Here is a 24,646-nt window from a genome sequence, read left to right on the forward strand (position 1 = left end):
GACCCGCCTTGGATTCAAACCCAACACCTTCCTAGAGCAACATTTCCCAAACCTCATGCTACCCACAAAAGTGTTGTGATGTAGACAAAGAATATTATCTTCAGGTTTGAGGGACAATCACATCTGTGTGTAAGCTGTTAAGTAGCGAGATAAAGAGAAACCAGATGGAGGCGCACAATTTTAAATATGTGGATCTCAAGCTTTATACATTTTTTAAACCAATTTAACATTAACTGGCTTTTCTGCCTATGCAGTTGCTGCTAGAATACATTTTTAAATTTTAAAACGACTAACACATAAACACAGACAAAAAAAGTTAAGATTTTAAACTAATATTTTCTATATTTTATGCCCTTTATTTCTAATCCTGTAAAGCTATCCAGAGAACAGTACAGGAACAATAACAAAAGAAGCACCACAGAAAATCAGAGAATAAGTAGGGTGATCAATATTGTCCATTGGATTCCAGCTAACTGATGGTGAACATTTGTTTCAGAAGGGCAGTCTGCTTTTCAACAATGTAAGCTGTTAATTCTTTGCTAGGTAGCAACTACATAAATCTGCTAAAGCTCAAGTGTGTCCACAGAGGAGCCACCAAGCATTGAGTTCACATCCTGAATCCTAAATAAGAAGCACAGATGGCATCTAGTGTCCATGCTGATGCACAAGCGTCTGAATATTTCTGAAACATTTATCCAGCTTTGATGTCAGAGACACCTTGACTATTAATGAATGAAATATGGGAAATGCAACCTCAGTGGGGGTTACATCAGAGGTTTGGCTATCCAGCTGTGACAGTGTAGTTAGATCTTCCAGTCAGGTGCTGGGATCACAAGGACTAAGTGTCCAATCTGTCTTCATCAAAACCACCGTGTCCCTTTCTCCCCCTCCAGCGGCGGAAAGTCATTCACCCTTTAAATCGTCGAGCTGGAACTCGGCTTAAAAGGGGGATTGGAGGTTCAGCCAGCGGCAGCCAGTAAGAGCTTTACAGAGAGAGAGAGAGAGAAAGAGAGAGACAGACAAATTCCACCTCACGCACCCACCAGCACATGGCCTCAAAGACCTGATTAGGATCAATATCCTGTTTGGAAGAGTGACACTCGTCAGTCCGGCACGTGTCCGATAACAATAGCGAGGAGATGCGATGCAAAATACAATTGCTCTGAAACAACAAACAGCATCTTACATCAGCAAAGCCAAGCTGCAGCAGGACCCGTAGTAAGTTGCTTGGTGACAGTTGCTAAGCCACCACTGGTTTCTGTCTAAGGTCTCTCTTTCTTTCTTTTTTTAATGTCTGAACTCAGGGACTTTCAATTGTGGTGAAGATGCTGTCCTTACTTTACGAGGTCACCAAGTTTTCAGGCAGATTACCCTGAAATTGTGTTTAATGGTGCCTGAACTAAGTTGGGGAATATTACACACATCAGTAGAATTCTTTTTTAACTTGGTTCTATTATTCACCAACTAAAAGGACTAAAACTAATCAGAAGAGCAGGAGTAATCAGCCTCAAGGTGCTTTATGTTGTAAGGTAAAGACCTTACAATAATACAGAGGAAGCAGAAAACAATCAGATAGCTCACGGAAATCAGAAATCCAGTATTGTAAGTCAAGAGTGTTGCATTTCATATTTTATTATAAATTACTATTTAAACAGTATAAATACTATATGTAGGTATCCTTCAGCCTAATTCAGTACATGCAACTACAATCATGTGGAAAACTGCAGATTTGAGAACTGTCCAGATTAAGATCTCTGACAACCTCCACCCAGAGGGTAAGTCGCACAAAGTCACTGTTCAGGATGCTGCAGCGAAGCCTGTTGTTGGAAAGTTCACTGGAAGGGAAAAAGTGCAAAAAGCAACCTGGGTGATGGTGACCTTGAGAGGATTGTTAAGAAAAGTTCATTCAAGAACTTGGGAGAGGCTCACTAAGACTGAGTGAGGCTTGTGCTGGAGCACCATCAGCACAGATGTCTTCAGGAAAGGAGCTGTGGCTGTCATATTCCTAATATCCAACCACTCCTGAACCAGACAGTTTTACGTCACTGTTGCTCAATGATCCAAGGTAAGTAAACTTTGTATTTCATTTTGAAATCAAGGTCTGGAAGAACTGTGGAGAGGGGCACAATCCAGTACAGTTTGGTGATTCGGTGGGTCATCTGCTGATGTTTGCAGTGGTTGCTCCTCTGTGTTTTACCAAATCCAAAGTCAGTGAAGCATTTAACAAGGAAACTTTAGATTCAGAGAATTAATGCTTCCATCTGCTTACAGGCTTCATGGAGAACTGCCAGTTTGGTGACCTTGTTATTGAACCTGAACCCATTTGAGAATCTATGATGAAAAATATCCGACTCGGAAATACAGATGAGCTGTAGACTGCTGTAAAAGTAGCCTGGGCTTCAGTGAAGCCTCAGCAGTCCAACAAGCCCCCATGTTACAACACACTGACACAGTAATTTGTGGTAAAGGAGCTCCAACCAAGAAATAAGCTTATAAATAATTATACCTTTCAGAAGCTGGACATTCCTGTTAATCTCCTTTTAAAAAAAAATTGGTCTCAGGAACTATTCAGTTCTCCTGTATTTCCTGTACATATAGAGCACTAACAATAAAAACAAATAAATCTTTGAATCTTGTATAATGGCTGATTCAATTCAATTCAATTTTATTTATTTAGCCCCAAATCAAAACAGTCGCCTCAAGGTTCTGACAACAACCAATATGCCATCTCCTCCAGGAGGACAACAAGATGTTTCCAAGCCAGAGATAATCTCTCCAGCGACTGCCCCGTGTCACGAGGTCCTGGTGGCTAGGCCTTAGCTCAAAAAAGTAATGTGGGTTCAGTGCTTAGTAGAAAGTCCTGGCGCCCCGATCCCTGGCGTTCAAAACTGGCTATACTAACACTGAAATATTTCACCTCACGTTTATTGAATATAAAATATATGAACGTTTCTGAGGAGCACTAGTATACTAAAACAATAATTTATAATACCACATATCTGTGTACATCTTGGCTCTGTATGTACAAGCCAATTATCTATAAATTGTATTCCCAACACCAGTCAGTTATCGAGTACCTGCACATCCCAATTAGCATCCACACATTTAATTAGGCAGGCAGGTTCATAGCTCCTGAACAACTCATTTTGCTGTTTTCTTTCATATACTTGCACTTCTCTTTGTGATTTCTACATCCTAAACTGATGAGCTTCCGGAGGGCCTACATTTGATAGCAAAATGACATATTTAATATATTGCACAACATGCAACGTTCATATGAGGCCGAATCCTGGCACAGGAAGTGTTGTGTTTCAATTCCCAGTGTGTCCACAGAATAACAGCAGGTGTGTGCGTAATCGTCCAACTGTCATATGCATACAAAAAAGTTATCATCCCAGAGACCCATTTATTATACAACGAAGTTGCTTAACAATCACGCACAGTGGTGATCCTCGAATAAATGATAATTGCACTGCAAGGAAATGCATTGTATACTGGAGCACAGTCAATCTGACAGACCGAGACTCAAATCATATGTGAATTCTGGGTGTGCGTGCACACACACACACACACACACACACACACACACAGAAACTACATGCTGTAACTCCCACGCGGCAGCTTTGTGTTGAAGAGCATGAACAGACCAGTGTCATCCAAAATAATAGACTGAACAGACCGCAGTATGGCCCACATCGACAGCCCAGCAGATTTGCTCGCTCCACAGTAACGTGTGTGGTCATTGCATAACAAATTCTGACATTAAAGCACGACAGTGGAGGCCAGAGATGCTTTGCCCTTCCCATTGGGATGGGTAGGGGGGTGGGGGCTCATTCTCACTAAGCAAACTGCTGTAAACAAATTCTTTTGAATGTAAACACATTCTCTCCATTCACTGGGCACCCCACAGAAACATAAATCCTACCAATGACATAATAAATATTCCTTTGGATAGAAATGTCTGTTGAATGGCCATACCCATGATATAAATCTGTATTTTATATGCGCCTCTTCCACCAGCAAGAACTTTTCAAACGCTGACAAATGTTAAACATTTCTTATTCATTTATGCTTATTTTATAGAATTTTACAGTGAATTATTTTGCATAAATAAACAAAAGGTGAATATTTTAGGGCAATACAGAATCTCATGAGCAAAGCGGTTTTAAAACTACTGGAAATGGCATAACGTGCAGCAGTGGTGGAGCATTATTCATACGTCAAATCGAGACTGACAAAGTCCAGAGGACCTGAAGAAGTTTGTGCAGGAAGCTATGCGAGTGTGCGTCACACGAGTCGGCTGTTTACTGGGTTGCGTGAGAGATGGTGGTCTGGAAGGCGAAAGTGATGTTGTGTCGCGCGTGATCGAGGTAGAGGTCGGAGAAGGAGTGTGTGTCACCGGAGAAATGTCTCCACTGCATGAGCTCGGACATGCTGAGATGCTTCTGTGCCGCCCCCTTACGGTCACCTTGACGACCGAGCTGGCAGGGCCGTTCGGAAACCAGCTCCTCGTCCTCTGTGACAGCTGAAAATGAAGACCGCAAAGATGTGAGGAGGCATGATTTTCAGTCTTTTCGTGCTCTGGTGTCAGCGTGTGTGGCGTGTATGTGAGCCTACCGCTGAGTGTGCCATCCATGCCGCAGCCACAGTTCAGCAGGTCATGAGTCAGGCAGGGCGTCTCCGTCAGGCTGAAAAGATCTCGCAGGTCACTGGTGGAGAAACTCGTGTGCTCTGCCCCTTTCCCCATGTCAACCACGGTTCCAGAGAGTCCCTGTTTAGACACCTGTCGCTGAAATATACGCTCCTCAATGGTGCCTGAGAGGAAGAAACAAAACTTTAAAACACTGTTGATATGGTGCACTTTTTTTTTTGTTGTTTGTTCGTAATTTGTATTTACGCGTTCTTGCCTGCAGTGAGAAGACGGTAGATGTGCACAGTCTTCTTCTGTCCATCTCTCCACACCCGAGCCATGGCCTGGACAGAGAAGAGGGGGGAGGATAACACACATGTATTCAGTGCCCTCTGCTGGATTTGCATGTACTCGTACACAAGGGCAGCTTCACACTTATTCGATTCATTTCATCTGCCCTAAGCAACGACCTCCGGGCCATAAATATTGGGCCAAAGTGTGTCAAAGGAAATCAGTTCTCACAGATTTCCATATTAGAAATGCCTAATTTTTTTAATACCTATTTGATCTTTTTCTCCCTGATAACAACACTGATAATTTTCAGTTTCTTTTAAGTGTGTCTCAGTGAAATCTTTCACATGTTTTGGTTCCTGTCATTTCCATCCTGTTCTTTTTTATTTTCGTCGTGGGGTTTTTTCACTTCTGTTGTTTTTAATATTTCCGTGTCATGGTTACCATGTCCATCTTTTACATACAGCTCACGATGGATAACAATAAAACCAAAGGCACTTTTAGACTTCATACAACCATACAACCCCAACTTTTGAGTTTTTCTACCTTTTCAGGCTATTACTGTTTGTATTTTACCTGAATGTCATTGGCAGGGTTCCAGTCGATGTCGTATAGCACCAGGTGGGAAGCGCCAATGAGATTAAGCCCAACCCCACCTGCTTTAGAGCTCAGCAGAAACAGGAAGTTCTGAGAATAGGGACTGTTGAAACTGTCGACCAGTCGCTGCCTCTGGTTCGTGGGGGTATGTCCGTCCAGCCGACAGAAGGTGTAGCCCATGTGTACACACAGGTCTTGGAGCAAGTCTAGCGTCTGAGTGTAGTTTGACACTACGACCACCCTGCAGGAGCACACCTACTATCAAATGTGACGCTTGATAAATAAAGTAAAAAAAAATCCAGATGATTCAAACAACCAATAGCGTCTTAGCGTCACACAAAAACACACCTGTCTGAAGAGCTCAGCTGTCTAATGGCGGCAAGCAGGTCCGTAAGAACCAGCAGTTTTCCAGAGTCAGCCATGGTGAATCCTCCTGAAGAATAGGATTCTGGGAAGAGATCTGCCAGGCCCTCATATAATGAACTCTCCACAGAGCCAGCATCTGTCCTCTCCTACCAACAGAACAACCCATGTTCACGGTTAGGACTGGGGTTCACGATTATATATTTACAGTTTCCACTATGATCACAGGTTTCTGTCCCCCCAGCCAGCTCATAAAAAAAATTAACCTTAACAGTGACGTGGAGCAGTCCGGGGTGATTACAGAGCTTTTTCAGTGCGGTGATGCAAGCCAGATGTGTGTGGGTTTGAGTGGAGCCCTGAAGGCAGGCCCTGAAGACTCTGTGGCAGAGGAGGTGCTTGTACAGCTCTCGTTGCAGAGGGGACGGCTCGCAGAACAACGTCCAGTCGAGGCGAGGAGGCAGGTAGCGGTTGATGATTTCCTGCGTCCGCCTCAAGATGAACATGCCGGTCAGACGAGAGAGCTCGGCCGCTCGCTCCTCTCCCAAAACTCTCTCCTCCTGTTGGCAGTGGAAGATGTAAGATCAGGTTTAACACCAGATAACATTTTTATAACAACTGCACAGGAAAGAGAAAGGAGATGGGATTACCTCTGTGCATGAGGGCTGTCTGGAGCGCAGGATTGGTTCCTCATATACTTTTCTATAAGCAGTCGATGAGCCCAGAATCCCAGGGTTCACAAACTCAATGATGGCGTAGAACTCCTGCAGGTCGTTTTGAACTGGAGTGCCTTCAAAAGCACAAAAAACAGTCTGTTATAAAACATCTGCAAGCAGTCGTAGCTGCCATTCAGAAACTCCCTTCAGAAACTCCTTTATCGCTTTCACCTGTAAGTATGACTCTGTGATTACACTCGAGGCTGCTGAGGGCTGATGATGTTTTGATGTTGCTATTCTTTAATCTGTGACCCTCATCACAGATTATAAGACCAAAATCAACTTTCTGGACCTGAAAACAGAAGGAAATTACAAGATAAGAGTACAAAGATCAGACAGCTTCTTTGTAAAAAGCACGCTATGAGACATCGGGAGAACATACCTGCTCCAGGCAGCGAAGCAGCATTTCATAGCTTATCACAAGAACGGTGTGCAGTGGGGACAAAACGAACTGCTCTATCCTGTGGTCCTAAACACATTTCAATGAAGAAAAAAATTGAATTACTTAATAAACTTCAGATTAAAGTAGATGATTCATTCAGATACTTGTTCTCATTTTAATTATTTACAAAAAAGATATTAAATCAAGAAAAGCCGGCAATAAAAATGGAGTAACATAATTAAGTCATCGAATAAGAGAGAAGAATTATTGCAATAGAATAAAATAGAAAGCTTATAATAAAATGGATGGATTTTTTTTAAACCACAGACATGTACCTAAGAGCATGTGGGTTCCTTCTGAGTTTTAAGCAGTGTGACTTGTTGCTGTATGCACTTTAATACAGAATGGATAACAGGATATATACATATGCACTAAAGCAGTGAGTTCACATTCGCTTTCCAAATAAAATCATGTTGTTTCATGATTAACTGAACCAAGAACTTGTAATTATAAAACAGAATAACCTGATCCACAGTGAAAACGCTGATCCTCTCACGGCCCAGCCACTTGTTGAATTCTGCGGCCCAGTTCTGTACCAGGCTGCCAGGTGTAACCACAAGCACACGCTTAGCAACTGGCCTCCCACCGTAAGGTCCCTGCTTCAGCAACGTCCAAGACAGCCCCACGCTCTGGAGAGTCTTTCCCAGACCCATTTCGTCAGCCAGGATCGCACCGTAGCAACCTGCAGCTCTGAAGCACAGAGACATAAGCACAACATCAAACCAGCAGCTCCCCTTTTTTTGTGTGTGTGTGGGGCTACAACAGATTGATTAAGAGGTTTTTTGCACAGCATTTCATGATAGCCAAACAGCACTGTCACCTCATGCCCATGACACACTCGTAGAGGAAGAGCAGGCCATCCCTCTGGTGTGGTCGCAGGTGTGTGGTCAGGTGTGGGTCAAGCACAACATCAACCACAGGAAGCCCTGACTTGTTATTTAACCACTGTTGGTTGGCGGAAGGGCGAGGCATCACCAGTGCACCTAAAACGATATGAAATAATATTATTAAAATACAATATAAATATATTTTTTGCCAATTTATGTAGGTAATAAATTAATGCATCATCAAACTCCAACTTTATCCACACACCTGGAGCGAGGGGGTCATGGCGAGGTCTGCGGGTTTGTTCCTCCTCTGGTTTTGTTTCTCTGTGGCCCGCTCCGCCCACCATTGTTGGAGGGCAAAAAGGTTTGAATGCCAAGCGGCAGGAGGGTGGTGGAGCAGACTTTGTGTTTAACTCCACTCGCTCTGTTTGGACCTCCTGAAAACAGCGCCCCTTGGCAAAGTCCTCAGCAGAAATGACTCCCATCACCTCCACCTCTTTCCCACCAATCATGAGAGTCTCTCCCTCGGAGAGCGAGGCCAGCTCCGACACCTTGTAGCCACTACCTACAGTTCAGATATGCACACTTGTCAGGATCACATGTACTAGGAGAAATCAACTAGTATTGACCTACTTAGCCCTTTAGCATATTTTAATGTTTAATGCAGTAAGCTTCAGTTAAGTGTAAAAAGTATGCTTGTAGAATTTTATTTAAGATTTGAGTATTTAATTATTTTCCAGTGTTTCATGATCCAAAAACGGGCCTCTGGGGCTGACTATGCACAACTAAGGCAAAGAGTCAATAATTCCTTACTTGACAGAAGCCTGGGTATTTTCCTATTATTTTTATATTTGATCTTGAGTAAATTAAATGTCAGGTAAATAATTTTAATTACAGTACTGATGACTTTGCTTTCATTGAGTCTTAAGTCAGTCTTAATTTCTTTATATTTTGCAAGGAAAATGTGAAATAAATAGGTTCAGCAATTTACTGAAATGTGTAAACAGAGTTTTTTGGTGCAAAAATCACATTTTATGCCTTTCACACTCTGTCACCTTTGATATTCTTGTTAGATTAGACAAAAGAAATGTAAAGAAATTATGTATTTTTCTGACAGGCTGCTAATGATAAAGTACTTAAAATTGCGTCTTTGCCAAGTTGTTTGTTATGTGTAGACACCACACTGGCTCATCCTTCGAATTAGGTGCCTTTTTATTGCTTGAATGATTCATAGATCTGCATTTACAAGACTGCACTGAAAATGAGTGAAAAAGTAGCTGATGTTCAAAGAAAAACTTTGAAAGTCCTCGAGAAAGCCTGGAGAACTACAAGTCTGGCTCCTTGGAAGCCAAATATAAAGAAATGCAGGCTATCTCAAGGCTTTTTGTATATAGTCCTATATTAAAATTGGGCAGTTGTCATTTTAAATACAAGCAACAGCTACACAGGTGACGAATTAAAATTTGATGTTGGTGTCCGTCTTACCCTTTCCGATATCCTTCCCCTCCATATCTTTAAGAGTGACTGTTCGTCCTCTTGTCACCAGCACTGCGTCTCCCTCCCAGCGCTTATGTTTCTTCTTGCTGGCCTTACACCACACCACACTGAAGTAACGCGCCCCGTCCTGACTGCAGCCGGAGTCTGAGCCTGCAGGAGGCTGAGGGGTTTGGGGAGACCCAGGAGGGCCATCATTCACTCCTGTAACACAAAGACATAAAACAAAGTCAGATCCACCAGATGTACACAGGAAATTGACCAGCAGAGGTCACTGTCGCATCAAGCTTTTCAGCATAAAGGCTTCTACACGCCATTGTTGGCTCCACCTATCATGGAAACAAAATACAACATGTACAAGGCTCAAACAGTTAGCACCGTGAAACAATGCAAATGTCAGCAGATGCGGTCACCTTATGATCTTTGATCAGCTTCTACAAGACGGATTAAAGATTTCCTATAAAAGTGGAACACGTGACTTAGAAATAAAGAGAGGACCAGAGGAAAATGGATCTTCTTTTTAATAGAAACACGTGAACGCATAGACAAACAGTAAGAGAAATAGACAACACTTGTATAACAACAGTACAATACAATCAATGTTGAACTCACAATAAATAACAGTAACACCAAAAACCATCAGGGCCCCTCCCTTCTTTTGTTCGCGCAACCGGCCAACAGTTCAGCAACCAGCGAGAATTACTCACTCGAACATTTTTGTTATCACAATAACAGATTAAGGCCTTCAAAAGTTTACCTTGTGCTTCTGTCCTGGTATCTCTAAAATTTGCTACTAGAGTGCTTTCTTGTGGCGACATGAATGGTTTTTGTACGAAGTCTACAGAATGAATAAAAGCGGCTACAAAAACTGTTTTGATAACCAAAACCTCTAGTGGAAAGTGGATTTCTACAGATGCCATATGGGTGGAAATGTTCTTTACACAGAGATAACAACACGTCGCTCACACTGACATCAAGTGCTTTAACTCTTACATTCATATTTTTCCAACAATCTTAGACAATAAAGATCATTAATACCTTGCTGGCACTCCTGTAATTAGAGACTGGTGGTAGGTGTAGGCAGGAAGAGCACCACTGAGGTACATTACCAGTCAATACTACAAATATTCCCTTTCAAAATTTGGACTTTTATACATATTGGCCTGTCACAGTGTTACCGATGTGAGCTTTGTTTTATTACATAGATGTTTGTCCCCACTTTTGGTACTCATGGACACGATGATGCATTTTTAACACAGACAAGCACAAACAAAGACGGATGGCAGCAGGTGTTATTATCCTAATTATCCTGCAGGACGTAAACAGGTTATCTGTGTGTATACGAGGCACTATGTTTCCAAAAGAAAGTCAAGTCCTGAAACTGATCTCACACAACCAAAATAAAACAAAATTGGTGACTGCTCCAAAGCGCTTTTTTCTTTTTTTTAAAAACTGTACTACTCAGAGCCCCTCCCTTTCTCACAGTGACCACAGAAGTGCATGTTGATACTTGTTAAAGAGAAATGGGCAGTCCGTGTCTCAGTCGGGCTGCCTTCAGTTTCTCCACTTTGATCTTGGCTCGCAGCAGTTCCTCCTCCAGTTCCTGCTTCCTCTTCAGCCCCTCTCTCTTCTCCTCCAGGTACAGGGCCACCTTCCTGTGATTGGCCAGCACCAGCTCGTGCTCCTCTTTGGCCAGTTGCAGAGGCCGAAACCTGTCCGGCTCGTGGTGAGGGTAGATGTCGTTGGGGTAGAGCTCATGGCGTAAGGGCAGCGGCGAGGTGGAGAGAGGGATGTTAACAGAGGAAGGAGCTGGAGATAACGACGCTTCATAATCATGGATGCTGCCCAAGTCCTGCTCTCCCTCTCGCTCCTGGCCTCCTTCCAGCCGTGGTCCTGTGTGAGCTGGGAGGATGGGAAGGTCTGGCGGTGGTTTTACATCCTGTTCAGCGTCCAGCTGGACCACCTCATGGGGGATACTTGGGACAGATGCGGAGTAATCCTGAAGTCCAGCCAGAGATGAGCTGCTGCCAGGATGTTCAATAGGAGAGTTGTGCTTGCTGTATATTAATCTACAAATGGGAAAAACAGGATTAAAAAAATAAATAAATAAGTGAGCCTGGAGTGCTTAAGCAGCATTTACTATAACTTGTTTATGTGAAGTGTGTTAAAACCTCTGCAGGTGGGTAAATCAATCAACGAATTAGGTGAATGATCAGAGAACATTAAAGGGAGTGAAAGGAAATTAAAGGATTTGGCAACAAGTCTTGGTGGTTACAACCTCAGACGTGTGAAGCGTTTTTGATCCCGCTCTTATTCCATCACTAGGATTCTGATTTCTAACTGTGATGACTGCCTTTTAATCTGAATTATTTAGTGTATTTTTCTCCTCTGCGTACTCTCTTAATCCAGCATGAGGATATTCAGCACCGTCTTACTTTTTGTAGTGCTGAGAACACGAGCTAAATAATTATTTTGGAGCCAAGTTTCTGATAGAATTATCAATGTGAAAACCAGACCTATGTATTTTCCAAATGTACTGATGAGCAGCCAGTAAATGATGGCAGGTCATGCAGACCTCTTGAGCCTGACAGTGTGCAGTGAGTAATCTGATTGGGTTTGGGAGCATGAACGGCAGCCCCTCCTCTCCCTCTGTATGTCTAAAACTCTCACGTGACTTGTGTTATCCTTTATCTTTGTGTGTGTGTGTGTGTGTGTGTGTGTGCATATGTGTTCTCATAAGTGCAACCGTACCTGCGCAGCGCCTGGTCCTTTTCGTGGATGGGCACGTGGTGAAACAGGTGAGGGATCATCTCCATAATTCTCCTGGTTGGCTCGGAGATGCTTGCTCTGTACTCTGGCTGGGCGTGTCTCCTCTGCATCACTTCCTGCTTGGCTGACTCCTTCAGTCTCTTGTAGAGGGTCCGGAGGCCCTGAGCTGTGCGATGGGGTCTGTCTCCTCCCAGGGCATTGTACTGTTCAGCAACAGTGTCCCAGCACTTGTTCTTGTCCACGATGACCGCGTGCTTGTTGGTGTGCTCCTCCAGGATTCGGATGTGAGGCCGGACCAGCTTCAACAGGTCCAGCTTCTCAGAGAGAGTGAAGTTGGAGGAGCGGGCTTTACCCACCATACTGGACAAAAACACAGAGCTGGATGCCATCTTCTAGCATACTGGGCTCACGCAGACCAAGTCTGGCCTATGGCTGTCACCCTTTAGTAACCACACTCAGTGGTGTGGGCTCCTCACTCTTCCCACCTGTCTTTTTTTCAGTCCCCGCCGCTCTCTTCTCCTGGTCCACAGTGACACACCAACACTGGTCTAACTCAGATACATGTCACATTTCCCCCCTTCGTCTTCTTCCTCTCCAAATCAAACATAGGCTATGTCTAACAAGTGCATGGATTCTCACACTACTCCTGGACTCCCTCTCAGCTACGTTGCACAACAAAAACAGGCTGTGCTGCACACAATAAGAATCAGGCTTAACTAGGCCAGCCTCGTTTAGGCCCCCGCCTACCGCGGAGGGCTTTGGATGAATTCCTCCCAGCTTAGGCTGACGTAGCTAAGCCGCTTAAGCCCAGCCCGACCTACTTACAGCTCGGTCTCTCTAAACCCCAAACCGAGCACAGCACAGAGCACAGCAGAGATACACCGGCTCTACAGTGTGACAAAGGGAGTGCTGCAGAGGGACACTGCCCTCTGCACATGTGCCACAACAGTTTGCAAACAGCACACTGTAAGGTGTTAAAGTGTCACATGTCTAACGTCCTAAAGTGAGTGATGCTTTGAATCAGCGCCGGCTTAACTAACTGAACCGGGGGGGAGGGGTTTGTGAGCGCGCTGCGCATGTCCGTGGAACCCGCGCTTCTGGCCGTGCTTCAGCGTAGATTGAATGCAGACGGGGAACGCCAGCTCCGCAGCGCACGCGGCGACTCCGTTGATTAAATACGTGTGTGGGGCGCGTGCAAAAACAGCTCCAGGAAAGCGTGCCCGCGCCGCGCGTTCTCAGGAAGTAAAACAGAAGCACTGGCTGCTCCGACAGGAGGAAGGGGAGGAGAAGGAGACGCTGGTCCCGAGCACAGTCCGAATCTGGCCGCTAATTTGCATAATGCTGGACCTGCTGTCACTCAGCCTTCGCCCGCCCGGTTTAACATCTATCCTGTGTGCGTGTTATTATTAGACAGAGCGGAATGCTATTTATATAAACGTTATATCTCATTATAGTGTCTGCTTGCAGCCTCTGCGCGGGGTTTGCTCGAGTTAGACTTTGCAATATAACATTTAAACAGCAGTGGTTGGTACGTGTAGGGCACATTATGAGGAATAATCGCTTCTGTGGTGGTGATGATGATGATGATGTCCATGTAATTTATAATACTGGCTCTGCAGTGTTAGAAATTACATGGACAGGCCAGTAGTTGTAAATTCTCTTTTGGGGCCAGCCGTACCTTATTTTACACAGCAAACATGAAAAAGCTTCAGGTCCTGAATGATCCATTTAGGACCGACAACCTCAAGCCAAATATTTGTGATTAGTAACGTCCCTGCCTTTAATGCTGTGTATCGATTAACTGATTATACAAATGTAGCCCAAAAAACCCCCAAATAGATTGCACGGCACATTTTTAAGGAATAAATTACAAAAAATAAAAAAGCAAAATGCCCGATGTTGCAAATATGATACAAATTTAATCTCATATATGCAAATTAATATTTTTTTTTGTCAGAAGGGTTATTATACGCTACATTTTCAAAAAGTTGGAAAGTTATTTTATGGTTCAGGGTTTAAAGGGTTTAGAAACACGATCTTGTATATTATTATAATTAAGTTGTTTGTAGAAATCCTGGAGGAATTTCCGGTTTGTGTTCTAGTCACTGCACATTTTTGTGTTGTTTATTTACTATTTATTATTTCTTCTTTTGTACTGATACGGACTGTGGGTGGCTGTGAATGCAAAGTAGACGGTGTGGCTCAAGTAAAGATACAGCAGAGCTTTGCGTTCAAGGTGACAGTGTTTGTATCATCTCTGTCTTTCTTTTAAAAAGGCAAAAGAATCAGTATTGTTCTGTATGTACACATTAATATACATGATGCTTTTTGCCTGAGGCAAAAAACATTGCAGTAGTGTGACAACATCTGTCCCCCTTCCTCATCTTTTGCATATTTGTCACATTTACATGTTTCAGATCATCAAACAAATTTAAATATTAGACAAAAATAACCTGAGTAAAGTCAAAAAGTAGTTTTTAAATTATAATGTATTAAGAGGGAAAAGTTATCCGAGCCTACATGAAAAATTAACTGCTACCCTTGTAAAATCATAAATTAATTGATTAACCACAATTTTTAGAAAGTTGAGTTCAGTTTCTCTGTCTACACCCGGGTCTGATTACTGCCAGACCTGCTGAGTTACTAAAACCAGTCTGACAAAGTGAAGTAGGTTCAAAGATAAAGCAACACATCATGCTACGATCTAAAGAAACAGCTGAGAAACAAAGTCACTGACTGTCACAGCTGTCAGTCAGGCTTTGGCTTTGGGACTCCAGTGAACCACGCTGACAGCCACAAATGAAGAAAACTGAACAGCGGTGAACCTTCCCAGGAATGACTGGTCTACCAAAATTACTCAAAGAGTGCATCGACGAGTCATCCAGCAGGTCAGAAAAGAACCCACAACAGCATCTAAAGAATTGCAGGCCTCACTCACCTCAGTTAAGGTCAGAGTTTATGAGTCAACAATAAGAAAGAGAAGAAGAAGGAGAGTTCAAGGAGAAAAGTACTGCTGACCAGAGAGATCACAAAGGCTCGTCTCACATTTGCCAAAGAAAAACATCTTGATGATCCTCGAGACTTTTGGGAAAATATTCTGTGGACTGACAACACAAAAGTTGAGCCTTCTGGAAGGTTTGAATCCCGTTACATCTGACGTAACACAGCATTACATAAAAAGAGCATCGTACGAACAGTCAAAAGTGGTGGTACAGTACTCTGATGGTCTGCGGCTACGTGGACGTGGACGACTTGCTGCAACTGAACCATGAATTCTGCTCTCTATCAGAAAATCCTGAAGGAGAATGTCCGGCCATCCTTTTGAGTCCTGAAGCTTAAGCTCAGGTTCTGCAGCAGGAAATTGATCCAAAACACACCAGCTCAAAATGGCTCAAAAAAGAAAAAAAGAAGAAGACGGTTTTGGAGTGTCCTAGTCAAAGTCTGGATTTAAATGTGTTTGAGAGGCTTTGACATGACCTTAAACAGGCCACTCATGCTGGAAAACCCTCCAATGTGGCTGAACTAAAGTAATTCTGCAAAGAAGAGTGGGCCAAAATTCCTCCGTAGTGATATTAAAGACTCATTGCTACTTATCGCAAACACTTGATCGCAGTTCTTGCTGCCAAGGATGGCACAAGCAGTTATTAAGTTCAAGGGCAAATACTTTTTTCACACAGGATCAGGTAGGTTTAGACAGCTTTTTCCCCTTAATGAATAAAATCATCATTTAAAAAAAAAAAAATGTAAAAATGTATTTGATGATGTCAAACATGTAAGTGTGACAAATATGCAAAGAAAATGATTAGCAGTAAAGCAAAATGAAACCTTGCATAGATTTATTGCTGCAGACGACTTGAGGCTAACCCAAATTCTTTCTACATAAAAACGATTGAAAACAATAATTAACGACATTTTAGAATATTTGCCATAAATAAAGTAAAATGATCAAAAACGAAAAGAGTCCCATTAAAAAATATTAATGTATAAAATATAACGGAGCCCACAGCTTGGTCACTTGAGAGCTAATGAAACAGAAACGGCTATTTCAGTAGAACCTTCTTGATTAAACTACCTAATGAGGCATCAGGTATGCTGCATGCTGAGGCTTGCACTGTCTTTGTCATTGTAACACACAGGGTTAATTGGTTTAGCTTTTAATCTCACCTGCATTTAATTAAAAACTAATTGGAAGTCTTGTTTTGATTTAGGAACTATCCAGCTTAAATAACAGCTTGTAATGGAACCATGATTTTGTTATATGGTGGAAATCTTGAAGCTTTTCTCATTTTCAAACATTGCATCTCCTCGTCTCCTCAAGGACAGGAGAATGCTTGCTGGATTAACTTTGAGCAAAGACACACAGGTGTACTCTTCACAGTCAAGAAAAATGGTGTGAGGCACAGCTGGAATATTTAAATCACGGTAAGGAAGAATTCTATCTGAAACTCTACCTCTAAGTTGTAGCAATAACTCAGTGATCACACCATCAACCCTTCACTATTTGTGGGTGTGATTAAAAAAATAACTACATTTAATTAAAAGAAATATAAAAGTCATCATGAGCAATGTTATGTCCATCTGATTCATCAGACTCCTTTCCCTCCTGGCCTTCCACTCTTTGTTGTGGTCTTTTTTTTCCTCTCTCTCTCATATGAGGCAAACGTATTTGTCCCCATATTTGTCTTTGCACATTCCCTGAAATACATTGCTGAAACTATGAGAATCCCCCTCCAGGAATCAACTGACATTTGTGAGTTTTTATATTGCTGCTATGATTATTAAATTGGGCGTAAGAAGTGAGAAGATGGGGCAAGAAAAAGACAAGGCTTTACTTGGCTGTTTGTTTTTTACCTGCTGGTTTATAGTCTTCGGCAGAGGCTCCTAATCCAGGGTTCTGATGCTTTGTCTCAGCCTCATTTTCCTTACTCTCAGTTGCACTGAGAACACGAGCCAGAACCTTTGACAAGGCTGGGGCAGCTTCAGGCTGGACGTTAAACTCTGTCTTACTTGCACCTGGTGTTGCAAGGCTTCTCTGGATCTGCGAAATGAGGCAAGGACAAAAGAGAATTCTTAATATGAGGAAGTGTGATAAAAAATAATGGAAAATAATCAAATTAGGATGATAAATACTGAGGGTTTAAGACTGTAGGAAAAATGTTGAGAAAAAAAACTTACTTTATCCAGTGCATTGCCTAAACCAAGTTTGGGGGACAGAGGCTTGGATTCAGCCACAGAAAGTGAAGTACATGCACCAGGTGGCACAAACCGAGGCTTTTTCACTGGATTACCCAAGAGCTTGCTGGGAGCTCCAGAGCGCCGCATCTTTCTTTTTCCTAAAGAGAAAAAGCAACCGATACAATAGTCAGATTTTCTATTCTTATTTAATTCACTTAATGTACAGAATTCACCTGCTTGCTGCATACATGCTACTACTGCACATTCACCTAATGTATATATAATATATGTCCCCGCCCCCCCGCACAAGTCGAGGAGCGTGTGAGGTTACATTTCACTGTGTGTTGTACTTGTATAACTATACATGTGACGAATAAAGAACCTTGAACCTACAAGCAGATTAATAACTGCCATTATATTATCATTCTTAGCGCATTATTGCACCGGTTTAATCAGTGACTCAGAAAACAGCACATTCTGAAATCAAAATTTTCAACCCTCTTGAGATTTGATTCAGTATCGTGAAATGTATTTTTTGCACTGTGGGTTTCATTCTCCTGTAAGTCAGTGTTTCATCCAGTAATAAAACACTAATATAAAGCTAGAAGATGGGTAGCTTCCTCCTGACTGCTTTTCTCTTCTTTTGTGTATATTTCTGATCAGTGATCAGTTTTACCTCCTCACAAAATATAAGGGGAATTTATGCACACTAATATAGTAAATTTCATGCATTACGTTTTATGCAAATACAGTAACATTTGGTTGACACAAAATCCCAACAAACACCTGGACTTGCCTTAAGGCGTTACTGCATGATTACCGCTTATTACAGACGGTTTAATATCCTTTGAGTGGTTTAATATCAGGGGAAAAAAAGAAAAAAGAAAACAAAAATACCTTCCTCAAAGGTACTCACTTTAATAACTTCATAGGAGGCATGTAGCAAAAACTATCTCGTTAGCTCAAAACAAATCCAACTCCAACACTTTTCCTTTTACTGTCACAGTCCTTTAGCATTATATAAACACATCTAGCTAATGATTTCCTCCTATTAATAGCAAAAAATTGAAAACTTGGATTATTTGCATATGTAAATTCTGCACTGGGTAAACTGTGCATATCGAGACGAACATAACTCACTCAATCCTTTTTTATCATACATAAATCCTTCGGGTCACTATCCCTCTGATGGCTTTCTAGCTTTTTCACGTCCTCAATTCCTGCTTATACTGGAATAATCGGCATATCACGATAATTTCTAGACATGAACCTGTTACACAGCCAGCTAGCTAACACTAGCATAAAGATGATAATAACGCGTTTGGAAGTCTAATTTAGGCTTTATTATCAAGTCAGATAATGTGTGACAACGTCTTGTACATACCCCGACGAGCTAAAAGTTAGATGAAAACACCTGACATCGCAGCCTTTAACTCAATTGCAACAGAACTCGTCTTGTCTTTCCTCTTCAGTGACTCTAGCACCGGTTCAGTTTCTCCCGCTGAACAGTTTGAACAATCTGATTGGGCGAACCAATACAAATGGGCGTGGTTAAAACGAAAGGGTACGTTTGGTTCTTCTGTCCCTACAGTTTTGCCGTCACATTCAATGGAGATTATATCCCGCTTGAATTTCAGCAACCGGTCGATCGATAACTTGTGAATCGAGCTCACCTACTACTCACTTCAACACTTCATTAAATCACAGTGAAAGCGTGAAAGGAGGAATATTTGGGAAATATAAATATTGGTATAACCGTTTAAGTAAGCTGCTATTCGTAATATTTTGTTTCACTAGCACAGCTACCACAGTAAACTCGCCTCACATGTTTTTTGCAAGACTAAGGCAAACATGTCAACTTCTCAAAATATACCACAAATTACTCAATTTGAGGGTACCTGAAAGTAATACTTATATAGTAGTTGTATTAAGTTATTTTCACTAATACTTAATTATATTGATATTTAATAATATTAATTATTAATACTGATATTAAATGATAATACTGACAGGACCTTTATTAAGGGGAAAAAAACCTATCCAAACCTCCGAACCTTTCTGCATAATTCAAGTGAGGTTGAGCTTCAGGTTAAGAACACATGGCTGGAGATTCTCCTTCAGGATTTTCTGGTAGAGAGTAGAATTTATGGTTCCATCAATTACAGCAAAGCATCCAGGTTCTAAAGCAGCAAAGCAGCCCCAGATCATTACACTATCGCCACCATGTTTGACTGTTGATATGATGCTTTTTTAATGAAGTGTTAGTTTTATGCAGTTAGTTTTATGCAGAGGTAACCAGACTCAAACCTTCCAGAAAGTTAAACTTTTGTCTTGAGGATCATCAAGATTGATGTATAATAACTTTCACTGTGGTTCATTGGCATCCCAAAGATCTTTGTCTAACATTAAAATTAGTTTGATGATCTGAAAGATTTAAGTGTGAAAATATACAAAAAACTAAGAAACCAGGAAGGGGGAAATACTTTTTCGGAGGACTGTATGCATAAGAGAGCTTTACTTGGTACGGGGTCATTTTGAATTACTATTTGTGTGATTATAAGTCTTACTGAAAGGATATAAAGAGAACAGGATGATGAGTCCAGACATTTGGTGTGCTCTTTGATTTTTGTGATCATGCGTTCTTGTGCCATCTGATATTGAGTCTGTAATCCAATCATGGAGGGAGAGAGTGTAATCCATCTAAATCCCACATTCAGAGAGAGAGAGAGAGTGAGAGAGGGAGAAACCTAGGATCGAGTGGGTCATTAAGAGAGAGAAAAACAGCTGAAGGACAGCAGTAATCTCTGAATGCTTCACAACAGCAACACAGGTTTTTAATAGCTAGACAACAACACTGCTGCAGAATTTGTCTGCTTTACACTCAGTGTTCAGTGTTTTACTGTAATTCGGCCTGTCTCTCTCATCTGATCTGGTCCCGTCTGACAGCTGCCTTCCTGTGTCCTGAACCCTTGTTGTCAGGGTTACCTCTCCACAGAGACGCACTCTCAAAGGTAGGGGAGGGCTTCAAAGGAGAGGAGACCCTCACCTTTATGGTGTTAAGAGCGAGGATGCGGCAGAGATAGGACGGCGGGTTGCCCGTGGAGGAACAAGTGGAGTCAAAACCTGCAGAAAGAAGGAAGAAGGAGTTGGTTGAAGTGAAAGTTGACATCTGAGGTAAGATAAAAAGAAAAGAAACAAATGAGGAAACAAGACTGCTTCCTGCTTTCCCCATGTGTTGTTTAATCTGTTTAACTTTTTTTGTTTGTTTTTTTATTAGGATGGGCTATGATCTGGAGAGGTTTGTAGGTTACGTGAATGAGGGTCTACTGTGCTGTGTATGTCGAGACGTGCTGGAGCGCCCCCTCCAGGCACCCTGTGAACATGCTTACTGCAGCTCCTGCATCAGCACCTGGCTGGTCCATCACCACTCCTGTCCTGAGGACAGACTGCCACTGGATGTGGGTAGCCTCAAACCACTGTACAGGTCAGTCTCCGTCTCCTGCAGCTGTGCTGCTTCCTTCACTTCCTCGTAATCATGCACTCTTAAGTTTTGCAGATAAGTTTTCATGCAAGTCAGTAGCGTTATAACAGTATCCTGCTTTTCTCACTCTAAGAGTTTCTGTCTGTGTTGGTTTGATTTGCAGGTACATGCGTAATGATCTGAACCGTCTGCAGATCTGCTGTGTGAATGCAGCACAGGGGTGTGAGGTGGTCTGCTCCCTGGAGAGCCTCCACTCACACGAGGACGAGTGTGAATTTGCCTTCATATCCTGCGCTAACACAGGTATATGACAACATCACACCGAACAAAACACTATTCATGCAGTGTGTTTTTATGAGTCTTTATGACAGTAAAAGTCAAACTGCTATCCTCATGGATGTGTATGTTACAACTGTAATGTGACACGTCTGTGGGGGTGAACAACAGGTGGGCCCTGTTGTTGTCTTGGCTACCCCAGGAACAGGTGCACTTTTGGGACTGAAAGCTCCCACAAGCCTCACACAGAGAGCACTGTGTGAGAGTCGCCTTTCATTCATTCTTTAATGAGTGGTTTTAAGGTCTGTTTGAGACATGTACATGCAAGTGTGCGCTTTTGTGCTCACCATGTGTCTGTGACCCGTCTTTGGCAGGTGGAGAGTACATATGTTACCACTGTGGTAGGTTGAATCACATGCGGTGTGTGTGCATGCGGTGTGCAGTTTAAGTCACTAAAATCACCTGAAATTTCTGCTGTTGTGTGACTGCAGTGATCTGTGACTACACTGTAGATTTAATAATTCTACTTTAGATACACAAAGTGTTTACAAAGTACATTTTTGGTGGTGTTAGTAGATTATCTCCTCTTTGTACACACAGATGATTTTTATGGAAAAATTCATGCCTGCAAATAAATTTCATCTTTGTGGAGATGCTTTAGAAGCCTGTCTTATACACTGATAACGTGGTGGCTCCATGCGAGGCCTTTGCACCCTTGTGACTTTTCCCTCTCAGGCTGTCCCGTGCAGGTCGAGAGGCGGGGCTTGGAGGCTCACCTGTCAGAATGTAGCTTTCGCAGCAGGGAGTGTCCTAATGGTTGCGGCCACACGCTGCTCTCCATTGACCAGTCACAACATAACTGTGTAGCGGAGCTGCGCACTGAGGTGGAGATGCTCAGGTAAGCTCTTCTGTGCTCTCTCCTAAGCCTGGACTCAGAGTTAACACCACCAACATAACTTGGTCTCATGAAATGTCGACTGTAGGGTGGAGATGCTGTGCAAGGTGGAAGAGGTGAGACGAGAGATGGAGTCTCGGCTGGACTCGCAGAGGAGGCACATGGTGCAGAAAGAGTCTCAGCTGAAGAACGAGGTGGAGGAGCTCAAGGTAAAATGTCCTGTTACCACATAAATGCAACAGAAGATTTACTATATGAGTAGTACTAAAGTGCAGATTTGTGACCTTGGGATACATTTACTATGAAAGTACAATGCAGTGTTTTGCAAATCATTTTAAAAATTGCTGAAAGTTTAAAGGCAAAATGCTTTTAGAAGTCTGGACTGTGTGAATGTCAGCTTAGCAGTCAGACATTTTTGCTCAGGTGCCATATTTTTTTAAAACCAGTGAGAACTGTTTTTTTCACTGTCCTTTTGAAATAAGCAAGGCCTGAAAATTATGTCTGATTCCTCACACCACAGGACACCTTCTCAGGCCCATAAATGGTGGCAGTTTACAGATCTTTTTTATGTACATAAAATCACAGTAAAAAAAAAAAAAAAAAAGTACACCCTCTTCTGAGGTATCACTTATCGGTCATTTCAAAAATAATCTGGTTCGTAGCAGGTTCTAAAATTAATAAATACAACCTCAGGTGAACCACACAGCTACATGACATATCACATAACAAAACTAAGCCAGAATGCAGAAGCAGTGTATGTACAGCTTTACTGGATCCAAAGGATTTAAGAGGGAATTGAAGCCACGTGCCGATAATCAAATGCACTTAACTGGCATGACAATCTCTAAAGAAGCAGGCAGTTTGCTGTTTTGGAGCATTAAGGTGTGTGTTAACACAATGCCAATGAGGCTTAACATCAGTGATATTAATAATCTGGGAAAGGTTATACGGTAATTTCCAAACTGTTTGATTATACAGCAAGGAAGATTATTTACAAGCAGAAAACACTCAAGACAGTTGCCAGTTTTCCCAGGAGTGGATATCCCAGTGTCAGACTGTGCAGTGCTGAGAGAAACTGTAAAAAAACCCAAAACTACATCTCAGACTCTGCATGCCGCAACTTATTAAAAGTTGAAGTTCATGACAGCACAATTAAGTATGGTCTGTTTGGTAGGGTTGCAGGAGAAAGTATCTTCTCTTTAAAAAGAACATGGCAGCACAGCTTAAGTTTGCAAAGATGCATTTGAACAAAGAGTTCTGGGACGATGTCGTCTGGACAGATGAGATGAATATTTGGAGAAAGTCAAACACAGCATATCCAAAGAAACACGTCACACCAACTGAGAAGCACGGTGGTGGTGGGGTGATGATTTGGGCTGGATTTGTATTCACTGGAATACACCTTATAATCATTGAATTAACCATGAACTCCTCTGTATACCAAAGTGTTCTAGAGTCAAATGCGAGGACATCTGTCCAGGAGCTAAAGCCTGGCTGAAATTGGCATCACACGTAAAACTACTCTATTGCTTCACGTCATATCCTGTCTGTGCAGGGTCAGCTATCCCGTGTGATGTGTGACATGCGTGCACTGCTAGGTGCAGAGCGTTTGAGGAGACAAGAGCTGGCAGAGGCAGAGCTGGAGAAGAGAGAACTGCTACAGCTCCTCAGAGACCTGCAGCCCACCAGGAGCCAGAATCCCACTGAACAGGCAGCCAGGGACCAGCATCAGGGAGAGGTGCAGACATCAGGCTGGGAACTCCACACCGAGCCAACCAGACATCAACAGAGAGAGGCTTCTTCACATCCCTCCAGTCTATCACTGCATTCAGCCCAGTCTTCACATGCATCAGGCCCACCCCCATCACCACAGCTGGGTGAGGGAGGGCGCAAGGGTGGGACCCGGAGTCTGACCTTGGACTGCATCAAAAAGAAGAGCAGGGAGGTGACAGTGATCTGAAAAAGCTGCAACATATGAAATCTTTATTTTTTTATTATTTAGCAACAAAATTAGGGTTTTGGTAAAACGTGTTAAAGGAAGGTTTTGTTACGCTGTGTTTTTAATGCTTAAAGAGCAGGTCTTTGTGTGATGGATTTCCTTCAGACCCCCAATAAAGATTATTATTATTTGACCATGACATCAGACTAAACCATCATTTTTGAACCACCTGACGTTATTTTAAGTGTGTCGTCAGTGCGCTTCAAGAAGTTGGAATCAAACTTATATTTTTACAACTGAGGTTAACCCCATAACGATTCAGCATGGGTTTTTGTGAAATTGAAAATGCAAAAAATAGACAAGTTTAAAAAAAATTATGTTGAATTCATTTTTTCAATGGGAGAGAATGTTCAATAAAAACTGAATTTTCAAAAAAATTGAATTTTCTGGCAATTATTTCATGGTTCCGACTTTTAAGGGTTAAAGGTCACATATTCCACCTATTTAAGATATATTAATGCTAGTCCCACATGACCGCATAGTTCAAGTTTCCATAATATCCCATAATATCAACCGTGCCTGTATACCACTGGTTTTGTGCTCGTTTTCGAACAGTTTCAGGGTTTGTAGCTTTAAATGAGATCAGCCTTAGAAATAAAAAAAACCCAACAACAACAAAAAACTGGGGAAAAACTGAATAATTTTGCAGCCGCTGCAGCCGTTGCAAACACAGCGATAGACAGCACAAGAGGGA

At 42.3% G+C, this 24,646-nt stretch overlaps 3 protein-coding genes across 6 annotated transcripts; 1 reads left to right on the forward strand and 2 right to left on the reverse strand.

Annotated features, from left to right (window-relative positions):
- Positions 1–1,642: 1,642 nt before the first annotated feature.
- rad54b (RAD54 homolog B) lies at positions 1,643–18,720 on the reverse strand. Its single transcript, XM_063486681.1, has 17 exons — positions 18,686–18,720; positions 17,302–17,459; positions 16,978–17,164; positions 13,329–13,360; positions 9,349–9,520; positions 8,129–8,428; positions 7,857–8,019; positions 7,501–7,726; positions 6,977–7,063; positions 6,766–6,886; positions 6,529–6,668; positions 6,148–6,438; positions 5,867–6,030; positions 5,498–5,759; positions 4,908–4,974; positions 4,618–4,815; positions 1,643–4,525 (listed from the first exon to the last, which is right to left on the reverse strand). Exons 2-17 carry the CDS (start codon positions 17,446–17,448, stop codon positions 4,305–4,307), a joined length of 2,778 nt encoding a protein of 925 aa, XP_063342751.1. The 5' UTR covers positions 17,449–17,459; positions 18,686–18,720; the 3' UTR covers positions 1,643–4,304.
- LOC134636619 (fibrinogen silencer-binding protein) lies at positions 9,866–13,332 on the reverse strand. Its single transcript, XM_063486680.1, has 2 exons — positions 12,109–13,332; positions 9,866–11,426 (listed from the first exon to the last, which is right to left on the reverse strand). The coding sequence occupies exons 1-2, from the start codon at positions 12,513–12,515 to the stop codon at positions 10,871–10,873; spliced, it is 963 nt and encodes a 320-aa protein (XP_063342750.1). The 5' UTR covers positions 12,516–13,332; the 3' UTR covers positions 9,866–10,870.
- Positions 18,721–20,038: 1,318 nt separating the features above from the next.
- rnf41l (ring finger protein 41, like) lies at positions 20,039–24,297 on the forward strand. 4 transcript variants are annotated; one of them, XM_063484991.1, is made up of 8 exons: positions 20,039–20,131; positions 20,248–20,475; positions 20,579–20,785; positions 20,946–21,085; positions 21,433–21,459; positions 21,794–21,956; positions 22,042–22,162; positions 23,509–24,297. In XM_063484991.1, exons 3-8 carry the CDS (start codon positions 20,580–20,582, stop codon positions 23,911–23,913), a joined length of 1,062 nt encoding a protein of 353 aa, XP_063341061.1. In that variant the 5' UTR covers positions 20,039–20,131; positions 20,248–20,475; position 20,579; the 3' UTR covers positions 23,914–24,297. The 4 variants fall into 4 exon arrangements, with proteins under 4 accessions (XP_063341061.1, XP_063341062.1, XP_063341060.1 ...); XM_063484992.1 differs by having other exon boundaries at positions 20,044–20,131; positions 20,281–20,475; XM_063484990.1 differs by having other exon boundaries at positions 20,060–20,475.
- Positions 24,298–24,646: the final 349 nt, after the last annotated feature.

Source organism: Pelmatolapia mariae, linkage group LG10_11 (assembly GCF_036321145.2).
Source record: "Pelmatolapia mariae isolate MD_Pm_ZW linkage group LG10_11, Pm_UMD_F_2, whole genome shotgun sequence".
Classification (NCBI taxonomy): Eukaryota; Metazoa; Chordata; class Actinopteri; order Cichliformes; family Cichlidae; genus Pelmatolapia; species Pelmatolapia mariae.

What these genes read in the sequence shown, in the direction of transcription:
- rad54b (XM_063486681.1), bottom strand. Translation starts at nt 17,448, where the DNA reads ATGCGGCGCTCTGGAGCTCCCAGCAAGCTCTTGGGTAATCCAGTGAAA. An exon ending in CCATGACCCCCTCGCTCCAG is followed by an intron (nt 8,020 to 8,128) that starts GTGTGTGGATAA and finishes ATATCGTTTTAG; the next exon opens with GTGCACTGGTGATGCCTCGC. An exon ending in TCACAGAGTCATACTTACAG is followed by an intron (nt 6,669 to 6,765) that starts GTGAAAGCGATA and finishes GTGCTTTTGAAG; the next exon opens with GCACTCCAGTTCAAAACGAC.
- rnf41l (XM_063484991.1), top strand. Translation starts at nt 20,580, where the DNA reads ATGGGCTATGATCTGGAGAGGTTTGTAGGTTACGTGAATGAGGGTCTA. An exon ending in AGCCTCAAACCACTGTACAG is followed by an intron (nt 20,786 to 20,945) that starts GTCAGTCTCCGT and finishes TTTGATTTGCAG; the next exon opens with GTACATGCGTAATGATCTGA. An exon ending in GTACATATGTTACCACTGTG is followed by an intron (nt 21,460 to 21,793) that starts GTAGGTTGAATC and finishes TTTCCCTCTCAG; the next exon opens with GCTGTCCCGTGCAGGTCGAG.
- LOC134636619 (XM_063486680.1), bottom strand. Translation starts at nt 12,515, where the DNA reads ATGGCATCCAGCTCTGTGTTTTTGTCCAGTATGGTGGGTAAAGCCCGC. An exon ending in AAGGACCAGGCGCTGCGCAG is followed by an intron (nt 11,427 to 12,108) that starts GTACGGTTGCAC and finishes TCCCATTTGTAG; the next exon opens with ATTAATATACAGCAAGCACA.